Consider the following 19,674-nt stretch of genomic DNA (forward strand, 5'->3'; position numbering starts at 1 on the left):
ACTGTTCAGTATACTGTAGAAAAACAAAAATTCTAAAAGATTTTTTAAAACTTGTTATTTGCTTTATAAGTTTAAAGAAATAAACATAACATAATAAAATGAATTAAATTAACTTTTTTTGATAATCAACAAGATTAGATATAAACACTGTTTTGCAGCGTGCTGTTGCTCTCTTATATCCGGGTTACTTATAACCGGTTAAACTGTACATTAACACAGGCTCTAATTTGGGACCAGAGAAAATCTCTCTTATATCTGGGTTTTTTAAATTAATTTTTTATTCGGGTCTCTTATACCCGGGTTACACTGTATTATCAACCATGGCCACCATTTGTCTGATATTAGTTTTTAATCAACATTAATTTTGTACTTTTTTTTTTTTTTTTAGATAATTGTTGTTGATATTTGTTTTTCCATATCTATTCTATGATGATGATCTATTCGAAATGTTGGAAATGTTTATACTCCACCCTATAACATTTTTGTAACAGAAATATTTATATCAATACTTACAACAAATACTAGTTAAAATTAATAGGTATTTCAAATAACATTTGCTTAAAAACAATTTCTAATGTTTTTACCAGTAAAAATAATGCATAAATATAAAGATCCTGAGTACAGGGTGGAACGATAAAATTGTTGTCCTAGAAAAGACAACATGATTCCATTTCTGTTTGATGAAAACCGGTTTTCTTTTTTTGTTGCAGACTATCTACTAGTTGGCCAGTTGTGTACAAATCCCAAGAGCGATAGGAATCTTCTATCATGTCTGAAAGTGACACAATGTTCAACCAGCGAGATCGGAGATGCACTGCTCTCTACTGATTCAAATTATGACAACAGGACCATTGCCAGGACCTTCAAAATACATCGCTGGATTGCCATGACTAACAGAGATGTGCCCAGGGTGATGAAAACAAAGTTTCCGGCCACGGTTATGGTCTTTGTTGTGGTTTTAAGTGAGGGCCACATCATGCCACCTCACCTCTTTGAAGTCGGCTTGAAAATCAACATCAAAGTGTACTTGGATATGTTGAAGAGTGTGGTGATCCCTGGTGCAATCAAGTGGCTGCTGGCAGATCCTAGATGTGGCAGCAGGACTCAGTGCAGGCCCATAAGTCCAAAGAGACACAGGTGTAGCTTCAGAAGGAGTGCTATGACTTTGTACCTTTCTCTCACTGACTCTTCTCCTTGCTGGACTACTTCATTTGGTTAACATTAAGAACATCACCAACATAACCTCCCACAACACCAAAGCCAGACTGATTGCCGCCATCTGCTGAGTATTAGCCAAGCTCCCGCTGGCGCTTGTGAAAGCGGCATGTTCCCAGTTTCGGACCTGTATTGAGGTGGTGATTGAGGTTGAAGGTGGTTACATTGAATAGATGTCAGCTCTACTACATAATCAAGTTATCTGAATTGATTTTTTTCAATAAAAGTTTTAAAATAAAACTGTTGTCTTCATACTTGCTATAAAACAGTAGAAGCTATGTAAAAATGGACACTGACATACACAGGTACTGTACCAACACCATTCTGAGTGCAAATATGAATTAATGAAAATTACAAACTAACCAACAAATATTAATAATGATTTTTAAAGTTTTACTTGAATAGTTTGGCAAATGTATTGAAGTTTTACTTGAATAGTTTGGCAAATGTATTAAAGTTTTACTTGAATAGTTTGGCAAATGTATTGGATTATTGTCTTTATTTTCTAGCAACTCAATCAAATAGCTGTGAACACAGAAAATGCTAAGCGCTATTTTCTTGGCATTCAAGGAGACATGGAACAAAAAGGTGAATTGTTTGGTTTGAAGAATATGTTCCAATTAACAACTGGTGATGACGTTTGCTTGTCAAGAGACATCTTAGAGGTAAGTAAATTATTACAAATTTCTAGTATGGTGAGATAAATTAGGATCTACTGTCTTCAAAAAAGCAAACTTTTGTTTTATCTGTTAAATCGTTTACAGTTGTTCCCCCATCTCTCTCTCTCTCTCTCTCTCTCTCTCTCTCTCTCTCTCTCTCTCTCTCTCTCTCTCTCTCATATACACATATACACACCGAAGAAATCAGCAGGACACGACCAAAAATTGTGTTTTTTTTTTTTTAAAGAAGTTTTTCTATTGAAGTCATTTTGTATTTTTCTCTGTCAACAAATAAAAATAAATTGAAAAATATGTAATATATATAAAAATACATGTTGCAATATTTTTGATTCATAATGGGGGTATGATCCCACACAGTCAAGCGATTCTATTTATAAACGATGCTGCTAGGAACTGATGAATAGAATTAATTCACGTTTTGCTGCCAACCAATCAAAAACCAGAATTGCTCCATAAATATTAAACCTTTCTGTAGCAATTTCGCATGTGTTTTTCTGTCTCGACATGGTAAGAATCTTTTGCTCTGTGGAACTGTCTACTGCAAACCAGTCACCACTCAGGACTTTTGTGGAACAATGAACCATCGGAAACTGTTCTGTCTGCTGCAAACCAGTCACCACTCAGGACTTGTGTAGAACAACGAACCATCGGAAACTGTTCTAAAACTAAACATGGCTTACACTTCTAGAGGTTATGCGCCCAGCATGCATCTTTATTTCGATGGATCTAAATCAAAATTCGAATTGTGGCAAGTTAAATTTCTAGGATATCTATGAATCCAAAAGCTACACAAACTACTTCAAACACAACCTGGAAACAGAAACGACCTCGACTTCATTTAAAGAACGCAACTGTCTTTGCAGAATTAATACAGTGTTTAGATGACCGAAGTCTATTACTGGTAATGAGAGAAGCCCTGGACAACGGCTGCAAAGCATTAAACATATTGAGAGAGCATTATTTATCGAAAGGAAAACCCAAAATTATTTCTTTATACACTGAACTGACCTCTCTAAAACGAATGGAAGCCGGAACTATTACTGATTATATTATAAAAGCCGAAACAACTGCAAATTCTTTAAAAATGTCTGGTGAAGTTATAAGTGACAGTCTGTTAATTTCCATGGTCCGTAAAGGATTACCGAGTGATTTCAAGAGTGATAACCCAGAAGGAAAAACCCATGACTTTTAGCCAATTCAAGGTAGCACTTAGAAGTTACGAGGAAACTGAAAAAATGATCACAGAAAAAAACGAATCAACAAATATCATGAAATTTAAAAATACACACATAAAAACACCAAAATTAAATTATACCCATGCCAAGAATAAAAACTGCAACTTTGCCAAAAACAATTTTTCTCCTAAGAAAAGTACAAAAATCATTTGCTATAATTGTGGACGACCTAATCACAAGAGTTTCCAATGTAGATACAGGACTCTAAATGGCAACTCCATTAAAAATGTGGAGAGCTCTGTTAGCGAACATACATTTTTATTTTTGTGTACGTTTAATGCTTCAACAAACAATAATAATTTTCTTGTCGATTGTGGTGCCACAGCACATGTGATTACAAAGGAATCTGATTTTATCAATTTTGATCCCAAATTTAAGCCAAAAAATCATTTTGTAGAACTAGCTGACGGGAGTCGAGTAAATGATATCATTTTGAAAAGAGGCGATGCTATAATCTCGCTAAGGAACAATAAAGGTGAACTATGTTTCTGTATTCTAGAAAACGCTCTTCTAATCCCAAAATTTAAACAAAATATATTTTCTGTACAAGCTGCCACTAAACAAGGTGCAAATATAAACTTTAGCCCCAATAAATCAAAACTGGTGTACCCGAATGGAACTGTATTCGACATTAAATAAAATGGAAGACTATATTATTTAAATAGCGTAGTCCCATCGAAAACCGCCTGCCATGATCTACAGACATGGCATAAAATTCTTGGACACTGCAATATTCCTGATATCAAAAAGTTGCCGATTGTAGTTGATGGAATGAAAATACAAACATCAAAAACTTAAACTATGATGTCTGTACGCAAAGGAAAAATGACAAACTATCAAAACAAGATACCACACAAAAAGGCCAAAAAAATCCTATCAATGGTGCATTGTGACTTGAACGGTCCCGTGGAACCGATGGCCAGAGAACATTATAGATATGTGTTGAATTTCGTAGATGACCATTCAGGTTTAATAATGGTTTACTTTTTAAAGAATAAATCTGATACCCTGCTACTAACTAAAAAATATTTAGCCGACATGGCTCCCTATGGTGAAGTAAAGTATATTCGCTCTGACAACGGTACGGAATTTACCAAGAAAGACTTTGAACTTTTATTAATTAACCATCATATCAAGCATGAAAAATCAGCTCCTAGATCGCCATACCAAAACGGGACTGCTGAAAGAGCGTGGCGGACACTTTGTGAAATGGCAAGACGTCTACTCATTGAATCAAAACTCCCAAAAAACCTCTGGACTTATACACTTATGGCAGCAGCCTATATATGCAACAGGTGCTTTAACAAAACACTATCTAAAACTCCATATGAATCTTTCTGTGGTAAAAAAACAAATTTAAGCAGAATGCATATATTTGGTTCAACTTGCTTCGCATATGTAGATAAAAAGAGTAAATTGAATATTAAAACCGACAGAGGTATATTTCTTGGATATGATAAAAACAGTCCAGCCAATTTAGTATTTTTTCCAGAGAAAAATAAAATAAAAAAAATCCGATGTGTAAAATTCACAGACATGTTTAATTTTAAAGACGAAAACCCGTCATATGAAGAGGATGAAATTATATTTCCTCAAATTATTAAAACAAACGAAGATAATAAAAATGATGGAGAGAAGAGTATTCATGATGATGATGATGATGATAGTCAAAAGATATCCCAAAAGAAATAGAAGGCAACCCAATTTTTTGTGGTTGACAATATAAAAGATTATCAAATCGACTATTGCTATTCAATGTAAAATGCGCCAAAAAGCTTTAACAAAGCAATTAATTCAGAACATTGTGATGAATGGAAAATTGCCATGAAAACCACCCCTGCTCAGGTGCATGCTATCATAAAAAACCTTGACACCTCAAAAGCATGTGGACCCGATCTTATCCCAGCTGTGTTATTAAAAAAGTGCTCAGCCGAAGTAGCTCCAGTTCTCTCCAAACTCTACAACAAATGCCTTAATGAAGCTTGCTTTCCGGGCTGTTGGAAAACTGCTTCTGTTGTACCAGTATTCAAGAATTCTGGCGAAAGGACAGACCCATCAAATTATCGCCCCATTAGCCTCCTCCCACTTTTTGCCAAAATATTTGAGACCATAATTAACCATGCTCTAGTCCATCATCTTACAGATGCTAAACTACTGACTGACAAACAATATGAATTTAAACAAGCCCGTTCCACAGCAGACATCCTAACTGTGATCTCTGAACGTATATACCATTCACTGGACAAAGCGGGAGAGGGCAAAGCGGTAGCTCTAGATATATCTAAGGCTTTTGACAGGGTATGGTATGAGGGTCTCCTCAGTAAAATCAGATCATACGGTATCACTGGTAGAATACTTAACATAATTAAATCCTTCTTAGATAAGAGAAAAATCCAGGTTGTCCTCGACGGTCGTACATCTAAACAATATGATATAAATGCGGGGGTGCCCCAGGGTTCTATCCTTGGACCTCTATTGTTCCTGATATTCATAAATGACCTCCCCGACAACATTGCCTCTGAGATGGGTATATATGCTGATGACACTACACTTTATGGCAGGCACGACAGGAAGACGAATGAACACATTTCTAAAGAAATGGCAGAAACACTAGAGGAAGACCTCCAATCTGTAGTGGAATAGGGACAAAAGTGGTTGGTCGCGTTCAATGCTGCCAAGACTAAACTAGTTTAATTCAATAATTACAAGAAACCCTCTCTACCACCCATAGCAATGGCCAACGACTCTTTATCTGAGAGTCCATCTTTCAAACTCCTTGGCCTAACGTTCACAGGAAACATGAGTTGGAACAATTACATTGAAGGCATTGCCAGGGCCGCTGCAAGAAAGGTAGGCTCTCTCTACCGTGCTAGAAAACTACTAACACCCGAAAGTATCCTGTACCTCTATAAGGCCACCATTCGCCCATGTATGGAGTATTGCTGCCACATCTGGGCTGGTGCATCTGCTACTAGTCTCTCGCTCCTTGACAAGGTTCAAAAGAGAGTCGCAAACCTGATAGGCCCTGAACTGGCATCTAAGCTTCAGCCTCTGTCCCATCGACGAAATGTTGCATCCCTCTGCCTTTTCTACAAGTATTTTAGTGGTGAATGCTCTGACGAACTGCAATCACTTGTGCCCCCACGACGTGAGCACCCTCGACAAACCCGACAGGCTGCTAAATCCCACCCCCACACTGTAGAGATCCCTAGATGTAAAAGATCTTTTTACTCCAATAGTTTCTTCCCCAGAACCGCTAGACTCTGGAATTCCATTCCAGGTCCCTGCTTCCCCAACAGTACTGACGTGCAGTAGTTCAAGTGTAACGTGAACCGACACCTTGCTGCCCAAATCCCTACATAGTACCCCAGTAGTTGTTGCCCCTGACAGTAGCCCCCTACACCAAAGTGGCAATTTGCCTTGTTTGGGGTGAAAATGTAATAAAAAAAAAAAAAAAAAAAAAGAAATAGATGCTTTAACCGAAAATGATACCTATACGGTTGTGCCTCTCCCAAAAGATAAACATGTTATTTCTACAAGGTGGGTCTTTATAAAAAAGACTACAGCATCAAGCGTAGAACAGTACAAAGCTAGATTTGTTGCTAAAGGGTACTCTCAGATTTACGGTATAGAATATTTTTCTGTGTTTTCACCGACCACAAACCTAACGACAATCAAAATTTTACTGCAAATTGCATCGCAATATGACCTAAACATCCATCAAATGGACGTAAGAAATGCTTATTTGAATGCCCCAATAGACTGTGAAATTTATATTACCCCTCCAGAGGGATTTATAATGAAAAATAAAAATAGCGTGTGGCAACTTAACAAGTCATTATATGGTCTAAAGCAGAGTGTTCAGTGTTGGAATACAGTATTACATGATTATATAATTAAACAACAATTTAAACAATGCGCTGCAGACCCCTGTTTATATACTCAACACAAAGACAATAAACTACTGATTTTGGTTTTATGGGTCGATGATATTTTAATCGCATCAAATTGTGACAATGTTGACCGATGTTAAGAACAAATTAGGTAAAAGATTCAAAATGACCAATCTTGACAAAATATCCTGATTTTTTGGGATAGAATTTACTCAAAGCAAATCGAGATACATCGGCAAAATACTATTAAAATTTGGAATGGGAGAGTGCAAGAAATGCTCTACACCGGTCAAAAATGATATTAATAAAAATATACACACAGAATCTGAAATAATAATTGATAAATTATACCGAGAAATTATAGATCTTGTATATTTAATGACTGCGACCAGACCCGACATATGCTATACAATAACAAAACTGTCACAAAAATTATCACAACCGACAATGAAGGATTTAAACAGAGCTAAAAAAGTCCTTCGTTATTTAAAAGGAACTAAAGAACAGAAGTTAGTATTTAGAAAATCAAAAAATCCCCTAAAATTAGAAGGATTTTTGGATTCAGATTGGGGAAACAACGAAGATCAAAAAAGTATATCTGGATATTGTTTCAGACTCTCAGAAAATGGGCCTATTATTTCATGGAAATCTAAAAAGCAACAGATTGTATCTCTCTCTACGTGTGAAGCAAAATTTATTATGATCACACACACGACCCAGGAAGCACTTTACCTTATAAATATCCTAAAGACTATTTTAGAGCCAGACTTAACTAAAAGCCCTGTAGTAATTAATTGTGATAATCAAGCCAGTATAGTCTTAGCACAGAACACTATAATCAACCAAAGATCTAAGCATATAGATATAAAATACCATTTCATAAAAAACGAGGTGAAAAAGGAATCCATTATTTTGAATACATATTATCAGAACAAAATATCGCTGATGTATTCACGAAATCTGCAACAAGAATAAAGTTAAAGCATTTTTCTTCAAACTTGTTGGGGGACTCGACTGAATAATTTTTTCATGGACCTGTATGTATGTATGTATATAAATTTCTATATATCAAAAACAAAAAAAAATGTAGTCCTTGACAAGATGTTAAACTGTATCCATTTTTTTTTGTATTAACACTTTAACCTACTAATGCGTAACTAATACTTTTGCTGAAATAAAAAAAAAAAAATTTTTTAATTTAAAAAATTTTAAAAAGTCACTTTTTTAAAAAACCTTTTCTTTGTAAATTTCCTTTTGACAAATAGTTTTTCTTGCATCATTTTCTTTTTTTTTTTGCAAACATTTTTCTTTTCGACAAATACTTTTTGCATGCTTATTTTAAGGTGCGCATAAATTATAATTGACTTTTATTTTTTATGCATATTAGTTTTCTTTCTTATTTTTCAAAAATGTCCTATTTTTGCATTGTTTTAATTAACAAAAAAGAAAAAAACAAAAAAACTCTCTTATTAAACGAGTACATATTGCATGTATGTTTATTTTTATGTATATTTATTTATATGTATGCGTTTTTGAACAAAACTGCATAATCAAATTTAAAAATGTTTTCTTTTTCACATACCCACCCCCTTTTAAGGTAAAAATATGTTCCATTTCTTTTATTTCTCTCCTCTGTACACAAATGTTTGACATTTAAACACAATTAAAAATGGCGTCTTTTTAGATGCTAAAATTTTAAGATCTAAATACTTTCTAATTTTTGTTATGTATAATTGAATATAAAAACATATATTTATTTTTGAGCAGAATGAGCACAAGGGACTTTCCTATTATAAAAAATAGGGGGGGATGTTGCAATATTTTTGATTCATAATGGGGTATGATCCCACACAGTTGGGCGATTCTATTTATAAATGATGCTGCTAGGAACTGATGAATCGAATTAATTCACATTCTGCTACCAACCAATCAGAAACCAGAATTGCTCCATAAATATTAAACCTTTTCTGTAACAATTTCACATGTTTTTTCCATCTCGACACGGTAAGAATATTTTGCTCTGTGGAACTGTCTACTGCAAACCAGTCACCACTCAGGACTTGTGTGGAACAATGAACCATTGGAAACTGTTCTGTTTACTGCAAACCAGTCACCTCTCAGGACCTGTGTAGAACAATGAACTCAACATGGCTACACTTCTAGAATATATAATATATATTTTCCACATTAATTATATATATATATATATATATATATATATATATACTCCTATAAATTTTTTTTTTTTGTGTATTGATATTCATATTAAAAACTCTTTTTTCTATTTATTGAAAAAGAAAATACAACTGCAAAAGATCTAGCTAATTTGTATATTCTTTTAAAATATTTTAATTAATTCTCTATTAGTTTTTTCGGTTTTCTTATAGGATGATCATCTTTAGGTAACTATTATGTGTAATTATATTCATGCAGATATTCTACATGATTTATACTTGTGTAATATTTGTGTAAACAAACCTCTTTATATATATATATATATATATATATTTAAATAAATGTTTAGAGGTACAGAATTTGTATATGGTTTTAAATAAAATACTAGGCGGAAGTTTCTCGAGAACTCTTTCGGCTATCATCTCTTCAGGAGTAAATCGATAGCAATCTAAATAATATTGTAACGAAAATAAAGAGTTCTATTGGGGAACTTATTTAATGTGCCAACGTACGGGGACATTAATTAAATTTATTTACGTTTAAAAAACGATTAAAAATGTTGGCACAACGAGAGGGAAAAAAAAAAAAAAAAAAAGCGGGAGAAAAAATTCAAAGTTCCCCAAAGAGAAACAATGCGTTTGATGTTTCTTTTTGCCAGCACAAAGAAGGTTGACGCACCGTGATAGAGACGGCCTCCAAAATCTTTAAATGGTTTTTGGAGTCCGCTCTATGTAGCACCTCGAACCAATCTATTTTATATCTATCGGCACAGCACGGGTTGTCAACCAAGTGCTGTGCCGATAAATATAAAGTAGATTGGTTCGAGGTGCTACATAGAGCGGACTCCAAAAACCATTTAAAGATTTTGGAGGCCGTCTCTATCGCGATGCGTCAACCTTCTTTGTGCCGGCAAAAAGAAACATCAAACGCATTGTTTCTCTTTGGGGAACTTTGAATTTTTTCTCCCGCTTTTTTTTTTTTTTTTTTTTCCCCTCGTTGTGCCAACATTTTTAATCGTTTTTTAAACGTAAATAAATTTAATTAATGTCCCCGTACGTTGGCACATTAAATAAGTTCCCCAATAGAACTCTTTATTTTCAAAAAATATGCAAACTAACATCAACACAAACTACATAATGGAATAAAACAGCATCTAAAATTAAAAAATTCAAAAATTTTTTAATTCGTTCTTACCTGTATATATTACAATAGAATTGGAATGAATTTTATTAACGATTTTATATTCTATTCATTTATAACAATTTACTCTGGGCTTAGTATTTATCTATTTATTTTATGATTAACTATAACTTTGTTTAATCAGCTTACTATATTCAATATCTGCACAACAATTTTCTGTGTTTTTAAAATTTCAAATAATAACTTATTTGTTTAATATTTTATTTAACATTAACAATCAACAATTTAAGTTATAAAAATAAACATTAATTACACACTTAGCTGGCAAGGTTGTTATGTTAAATCAGATAGCATGTTTATTAAAGTTTCTGTATAGATGTTATGGTAAATTCTCTTGGTTGTTACTATATTTATTGACGGTGAATCATTTGAAATGTCTACAACTAATCCATATTTCATCCCTTTAATTCAGCAGTTTGTTTTTTTCAGGGAACATAATAATCATTAATTTTTCATTTTTCAACACCAGATGTGTCTGAAATCGGTCGAGGAACTACTATACCAATGATGTAAAATATTTAAAAAACTTGGCACATGTGCATTTTAGGTTTGGAGAACAATTTTTTGTTTTATTTTCATTTTTGTAGACTTTCAAAGGAAGACAATTCAAGAAGTTCTTAAAGTCTATAACTTTTAATGATCTTAAAAATTTATTACGAAAGTTTAATTTTGTAAAATTTCATACATTTTCATAGAATGATCACTTTCATTAATTCCATAATTTTATTTGCTTGGACTGCCCATTAAAAAGTTTGTTTTAAAAAAGTCATATATTTTCAAAAAGGTTCATTTTTTTAAATTGTACATTTTTATATAAATACAAAAAATATCTGTTGTAATTTATTTTGAAATTATAATCATTTTATAAAAGCTGAAAAAATTATTTTGATTTAATAAATGTTCAAATAATGTTTTTTTTATTGCGTTATTGTGTTAATTTAATGCTTTTTTTTTGCTTTTACTAATAAATTGGGCAACACTTTTACAACTCTTGGAATTCTTCAAAAATTTAAAGAAAAAAATTGTCTGCCAAACTCTAAGCGCCAAAAATTCCACAAAATGTTGCTTTCTTATCTTTGAGAATATCACATCATTTTTGTTTTTATTTTAATTATTTCTCTCCAGCGTAATGAACAAATTGAGAGGTATCTGGCTGGGCACCATGTGACCAAATACATCCCTTCATCTTCAGAAAAGGCACAGGAGAATGACGATGATGATGATGATGATATCAGTGATTCTGATGATCAGGAGAATTCAGAGGAATCAAATGGGGAATCGGATGAGGATGATGATGATGATGAAGATCCTTATGCTGAATGGTTCAGCAGTTTAAGTATGTCAACTTTTTTGTGTCCCAAAATCTTTTTTTTTTTAAATGAAACATTTGTAATTAATATTGACAGCTGAAAAGTCTATACTAAAATCAATTTCCTAAAAGGTTTGATAAATACTAAGATTTTAATTAATACTGGATTTCATTATAAATTAGATTTTGTATTAAGAGTCCATATTTATTTATTTGCAAAGTTATTCTCCTCCCTAAAATATTGCCAGCTATCATGTTAGTTGGCTACATACAACCTAAAAATAATAATAAAATATTTAAAAGAAAATTTGAATAACTAATACAACTTTGATTTAGAGCAAAGACTACATTTTCACCAACCAACATTAAGAAACAAGATTCAATTGATGTGTTGCTCAACCAGCGACTACAATTGATTGCGTCCTAATTATAAATGAATTATTTTGCAGTTGTAATCATATAATAAATAATTATACTTGTCGATCTATGCAGAAATGTTTTTATTCAAGTTGTGTTTTCATATTAGTATCTTACTTTTCAGACTGGTTCATTTCACATGGAATCATTAATAAAATTTGCAATAACCTCTGCAATCCCTATGTTGGAAGAATGGATAAGAGTTCTTGAGTTAGCAGATGTAGAACAGTTGAAGTAAGCAGGTTTAGTTGACAAAAGAAACATGGAGAAAATCACAAGTATGGACAAGAGAAAGAAGAGTGCATAAGAACCTATCCAGAGATAAGTTAGTTTGGAGGTCAATTCTTTACATGGTAGCATGTAAAATGGATAACTGAATACATGATGATGTTGCAATATTTTTGATATATTGAAAGTATGATCACTGAAAGTTGGGAGATTCTACTTATAGACACTGGCGACAGGAACTGACGAATCAAATTAAGGCATGTTCTGATAGCAACCAATCAGAAACCAGAATTGCTCCATAAAAATATTGAATCTTTGAGCATTCGAGCACATAATTTTTTTATGTGAACACGAAAAGGATCTTTTGCTCTTTGCCTGCAAAATTATAAATTCCAGGACCTGTACAGAACAGTGACCCACTGAAAATTCTTCATCTCCAGGACTTGTACAGTATAGCTACCTATTGGAAACTCTTCTGAAATTAAACATGGTTTTCAATTCAAGAATGATGAACATTGATAGAACAAAGACTGTCAAACTGAAATTTGGTGAAAATCATGTGTAGATTGAAGTACTTATTTATATCAATCATAGTCGGATTGCAGAAAGGATTGTGAATTTTATAAACAGTTCCACGGCGGGGAACATTTTTTATTATGACTCTTTAAATATTCTTAAAATTTTATGTTATATATATGTGCGTGTGTGTGTGTGTATTTTTGAGATTTGAAATCATGTTCCAAATAAAGAATATACACAAGGTATTAAAGTTATTTACACCTGTTCCAAGACAATGTTTATTTTAAAACATACAATAAAATACATTTTATCATCGGAATAAAATTTCTGGAACTACCTAGAAAAAAAAAACCCAACAATAATATCCCAAAAAGTTAAACTTCTATATAAAAACAAAAATATTAAGTTGGTTGGTTGGTTGTTTTACGGCATATCAACCCTTTTCAGGTTATTTAATGCCGAATACAGTGATTTTGAAGAAAAATTTTAATAAAATATATATTTGTTTTTTTTTTTTCAAGTCGGTTTCTATTTAACCCATATTTGGGACCCTAACAGGTACTACCACTTCGGGTGAGAGTGGACCTGGAAGCAATGGCAATTAAAGGGTGGCTCTACACTCCCCAAAGCCTGCAAGCTAGGGCCTCACCATCAGATATAGTTTAAGATCATATCCAGGACCCCAAAATAATAAGAATAAATTCATATTTTTGAGAAAGTTTTCAGTATTTATTTCAATAGTGCTCAAAAGATAGTTGAGCATTATAATCAAATGTATTGGATAGCTGTGTCCTTGGCAAAACTTTAAGATATAAAAACATTATTACTAACATTTGCAATTAAATGACCTGCAGAAATCAGTGACCGAAACTACTCCAATATATTCTTAATCAGTATTATATATTTATCTACAATCTTACAGAATACATAATAGGAATACACAGATCAAATTATTGACTCTTGGAAATGTATTTGTAAATTCATTCTTTTACTATTTATTTCTAAATTAATCCATTTTTTTCTTAAAATGTTCTAAACTAGTGCTATTTTTAACTTAATTAGGCGATTTGTCTGAAAAATATATTAAAGTTTTCTCTTTCTGATTTATACTGGCAACAAGAGAATAACTTCTTCAATTTTGAAGTACAAAGTGCCTAGTTCCACATTTTTACATATTTTGTTTGTATCGTAAGATCTTGCTTCTGATTGTAAATGGGGCTCCTAGGCCACTCACTATCATAGTATGTTCACAACATTCATTATCAAAATAATTCCTAGATAATACCAAATAAGTTATATTTACTGTATATAACCAATGCATTATCTATTCTCTGTTTACCCTGGTAATCTATGTTATTTTGATTTGTGTTTGGGGATTTTTTAATGTGGACTCTTGCTATGATTGTCAACTTTTTGTGCATCCTGCTCCTCTTACATTTATCTTTGAGAAATCTTCTCTGCGTGAAATAAATGTATGTAATGCATGCACAGTTAACCATTTTTTCATTACTGTCGTTTTTTCATCATCCCCTCCCCTTGTATTTCAAACTTGTGTTATCCACAATAATAAAACAGTCAATATGGTGGCCAAATGTATAACTTTATTTTATAAAGTTAACTGTGGATTACTTTTGATTGTGTAAAATAGTCTGGGTTGTCCTTCGATTCCCACAATTTATTCACTTTGTTGACTGAACCTGCTGAGTAATCACAGTTGTGATGCGGCAGCCAAAGATGATTCTTCCTCTGTTTTTATGTCATTGTGGATATCTTTTACTGAGAGTTTTTGTAAATATTTAAAAAAAAAAGAACACCACAAATTCATTTGGGTTTTAACTATTTCTTTGGAGGTTTTCTTTTTGACAGTTATTCTGATACACTCATCATATCTTCCCACTCCTCATAAGGAGGTAGAGGCAGCTATGCAAAACCCAACCACTCTCTCCATCAATTCAATTAAAAAGACTGTTAATTTAGTGAAAAAAAAATCTTCACATACCCTACCCCTAATTCATCACGTTAGATTTATTGTTTCCTATCTCTGACGTTATTGCTGAGACAAGTTGTTCTCACGCAACTTCTAGTTGGAAAATTCCACTCTACTTAATTTTAACCTTACATAGAAATTTATCATTTTAACCTCATTTTTACACATCTGGACCTAAACATTGTAACATTACAACAGTTGGACCTTTTCTAATATTGACCTCACATTATGTCTCCCATCATTAAAGTCTATGCAGCAACTGGAATCTAATTTCAAATCTTTCCCATGTCACATGATCAAGCTAACAAACAGATTATTATCCATTAAGGACCTACATGTCAATCATATCATATAATCCGTTGAACTGGAAAAAGCATATCTTGAATAAGATGCTGCCAAGTCAGCTGCAAAGAAAGTAGGATCTTTCTCTACTGAGCTAAAAAACTTCTCAGATTTGTCAGCATCTTTATCTCTAGAAAGCTATCATTCACCTATGTATTGTTATTGCAACAGAGCTAGTGCACCAACTACTAACCTCTCCCTCTTGGGCAGGATGCAAAAAAGAGTTTCTCTCTGCCAAATTCCAGCTCATGTCACATTGTCACAATGTTGCATTCCTGTGCTTATTTTACGAGTACTTCTATAGAATGTGCTCTGATGAGCTTTTTGGATGTGTAACCCCTCAACGAAAATACCCATAACCCACCCAATTAGCAGCAAAGTTCCACCCCACACTGTAGAGATCCATACATGTCGAAAGATTTTCTACACTAATATCTTCATTTCTTGGAGTACTTGTCTTTGGAATTCCTTCCCTGCTCCTCGTTTCTCTAACCATACCAACATGTAGAAATTTAAATAACATTTCATGTAATGTAACAACTATCTTGCTCCCCAACTCCCCACCCAGATTACCCCTCTATAAATCTGGCCCATATAATAGTAGCCCAATATACTTCAATAGCAACATGCCTTGTTTGGTGTGAAGAAAAACAATAAATACATAAATGTACACTTCAACAGCACAGTAATATTTAACATTGCTCTACGAATACAGTTTTTATTTATCGGATTTTTTTTATATATATTTTTAAACTTATCAGGAGATGAAGTGCAGATAACTTTGGGAATATCTGATGAAGATAATGATGAAGGAGAATCTGGTGAAAAGGGCGAACATCAAAGCAAGCATAACACTTCATCTAGAAAGAAATTCTCCGCGGACTCAAAAAGGAGTTCCAGAAGTCCTAACCAAAATGAACAAGATATCGATAAACTTGGCCCAACAACCTCAACAGCAATACCCGAACAGTCGGTGCCTTCATTTACTAATGTATTTAGTAAGTCATCATTTTTTTTTAACTGAAGCACAGTACCTGTTGCAAACAATTCATTGAATGCAAGTTGTTATTTTAGCAGTATTACTAATTTTATCCTGCTTTTCTCATTTTCTGAAAACCACACTAAAAAGAAATATAATTGGAAATCTTATAGGGTGGTTCCAAAAGTAAAGAGTTTAAAATAAAGTTTAAGAGCTCAGAAGATGAAAGTGGTACCATTAAAAAGAGTGACCTTTTGTGCTCCAGAATTTATTTTTCTACATAGTCACCTCCATTCTCAATGTGCTTTTACTGGAATTCAATAATGCATCATCTCTGCTTCTGACACATGTCCATGACGGGTTGCTTTTTTAGAGTCTCCCATTGCCAATATCTGCAACAAAGACATTAAACTTTCAGGTCATGAATGCATAAGTTCAGTCATCTTAACAATGCAATTTGCAATTACCTCTCGTCCATTCACATGGAGTAAAAAATAGGAGACATTACTTTTGAAGCATCACTTGTTTACAATTAAAGTGAGATTTTCACCTATTTCATTGATTGGAATAAATTAATAAAAAACTATTCCGTCATTCATTTTTTTTCTAAATTGACCTGTGCCATAAAAAAATTCTATTTTACTTATATTAATCGATTTAACTATTTGATATAAATCATATTTTTTTGTCTTATAAAGAGAAAGTTTGCAGAGTTTTTATCCTCTCATTGATATGTACTTTGACTGTCACTCATTACATCAAAGTCATCTATATATATAAAAGTGAAAATGTATGTATGTATGTATGTACGCTTTTCCTCAATGTCCACAAAAGGCTTCTTTCAGAGAAGCGCTCGCTCAGTTCACAACTTCTTAAAACTTTTTATATCATCTATAAATTGTAATCTCTCACAGTTAACCACAGAGCTTGCCTGTCTATTTAATTTTATTGACTTTCAAACGTTAATTATTCAACATTTCCCGCATTGGCACACGTTACATTCGGTTTTCGGTATAAAAAAAAGCGAAACTCGACTCTAATCACTGGCCGAACGCCAGACTGGCCTGCGCGCCCTCCGGGGCCCGGGCGACAAGATAAAAGTGTAGTATCTGTTCCGGCAGATGCTGCAAGCTATGACTAGCTATGACTAGCAAAGACCAGATGTGGGGGCAACCCCACATGCCTGACCTTAAACCAGCTCCCATTTCCCACCTCTCGGGAGCTGGTCCCCTTTTTCCCTTCCCCCTCCCTTCACTCCTCACATTAAAAATCGGCCTTGTGCCTAATTTGCTCGGTGGGGGAGCAAATAAATACCTACTGGCCGAAAGCCAGTGGTCTCTAGAGAGCTAAGTAACGTTTGGTCAACGTCGACTTCGTCATATCAGACAGTAGCTTTCATTTTGAGACGAGACGCTCCCCCTAATAAACAGGGAGCGGGTTTTTAAAAACAAACAAACCGATTTATTGACCTCATTAAAAACTGTCCCGCACAAAATGCTAACTGCTGAATAGCTATCGCCATCACATCAATCAAAAACGCGCACCTGTTTTTTTTTTCACACTTTACTATTTTCCAACTGCGCGTCGTCAAGGCTTCTTTTCTTTTTTTTTCACGGACACCTGTTTTTTTCACATTTCGGGTTTTTTTCACACACACCTACAAACACCTGGGCAACGCCGGGTACCCCTCGCTAGTTTATTTAATAAGATGCAGTGAAGTTTTGCTTCACTGTTTTCTCACCATATAAACATTTATTATTGTAAAGCTGTTTTGGGAGAACAAAATTGGAATTCCCAAATTTACCTACACATTCACAAAGCGCGAAAAAGCATATTAAATTAATGAAACATTGTTTATATAGTGCAGTACATGTTAGTGCAACTGAACAGTAGGAATTTCGATCCATTATAATTATTGTGTAACATAATGTTATCTATTTTTTAATTAATTATGATCAAAGAAATGTATATAATTAAAATCGTAATTGATCAATTTTTTTTTGTAAAATATTATAATTAACTGGACTTGTGGAAATTCCCAATTGTATTCATTTTCTATTATATATTGCTGCCACGCTTTAAAAAATTTCTATTTTAAAGATGTCCAATATTATTGTATCACCTGAAAAATATTTATCTAAGCACTCTTGTTAATGTAGTTTCTCTTATCTAAATTTTTTTTGTCTTTGTAGGAGTTTGTAACATATTTTCATTCTAAGGAAATCCAATACAAACGCAGATTTCATAATATGCAAGAACATATATTTTAGTTCAAATTTCACTAACATACTTCCTAACTTCCGGTATAGTGCTATTGAAAGTGATGACAAGGCAAATCAGTTCCTTCACTTTCATTGTTCTTCAGTATTGCTATTGTGAAGCGATTTATTGAAATAAAATATAAAAAAAGAACATTATTGAAATGTATGCAATAAAAATTAACAAAATTATACAGATAAAAATAACACAATTAGTCTTTATTTGCTCTTTCAATAACAAAATTTAAAAAAATAAAAGTTTTTATTTCATTTGAAATTTTATAAGAAATATATGTTTATGAAATTATAAAAATATTTCATTTTTAAAATTTTAATAATAAAAGTTTTTTATTTTAATTTATATAATAAATATATGTTTTTGAAAGTATAAAAATAAAATTATTGAAATCAAAATAACAAAATTTCAAACATTATAAAAAAAACGTATCCAATACATAATATTCCCAAAATAGTTTAAAAGATTTAAAAAAATTTTTTCAATAATTCTTTAAAAAATAAAACTAATTTCAATAATTCTTAATTAAAATATAACCAAGAAGACTTTAAAATGATTATTAAATAAAAAAAATAAAAAAACGATTGGAGAAACGTAATAAAAAAAAAAAAGAGTACATGCATAAAATTTTTCCCTTTGACAAATTCCACTATTTTTCTTTGGTTTATGAATTCTCGAGTGCTTACTATTCTATACTTTTAACATTAAAAAAATCTTAAAAATCATTTTCATACATTAACACTGGACATGTTCAGTAGAGAATTTCATTCTAATACATTTTATAAAAATTATGGGTTGTTGATTTTTGTGGGTTATGATTTCTTGAGTGTTAATTAGTCTGTCCGTTTATCAAATCAACTAGAGAAAGAGGAACATTTTTGAAAGAAACAAACAATAATAGTTTCTTTTGTATCAACTGTTCAAGGGCTCTATATAGTTTTATCAATTCTTGCAACAAAGAATAATTGAAATATCTAAACCTAATATATAAAGTAAAATTGGTCTCTTTCTTGACTTTTGTCATCAATAGCTTTCTTGCTATAAAATGAATATTTGATTCTGGTCCATAAGTTTTTATTGTGGATCCTTACAGTGTGTTGTTAAGAAGAATACAATGTTTATTTCTTTTTGATTTGAGCAAAAACAATATTTAAAAATAAAAACAAACAAACAAATTGTAAGTGAATATACTTCCGGGTAATGCCGGGTAATGCCAGATAG

The 19,674-nt window shown here is 32.6% G+C and overlaps 1 protein-coding gene across 4 annotated transcripts in view; it reads left to right on the plus strand.

Annotated features, from left to right (window-relative positions):
• Nucleotides 1–19,674, plus strand: part of LOC145245954 (DNA excision repair protein ERCC-6-like 2) — a 110,061-nt gene that overhangs the window by 79,303 nt on the left and 11,084 nt on the right. For all 4 annotated transcript variants that reach the window (XM_080107723.1, XM_080107724.1, XM_080107722.1 and 1 more), the window contains 3 exons: nt 1,725–1,880; nt 11,524–11,734; nt 15,962–16,198. In XM_080107723.1, the coding sequence (XP_079963849.1) occupies nt 1,725–1,880; nt 11,524–11,734; nt 15,962–16,198 (604 nt within the window). The remainder of the gene's footprint in view (nt 1–1,724; nt 1,881–11,523; nt 11,735–15,961; nt 16,199–19,674) is intronic.

The sequence above is a fragment of the Euprymna scolopes genome, chromosome 23 (assembly GCF_053919585.1).
Source record: "Euprymna scolopes isolate OS-2025 chromosome 23, ASM5391958v1, whole genome shotgun sequence".
Classification (NCBI taxonomy): Eukaryota; Metazoa; Mollusca; class Cephalopoda; order Sepiida; family Sepiolidae; genus Euprymna; species Euprymna scolopes.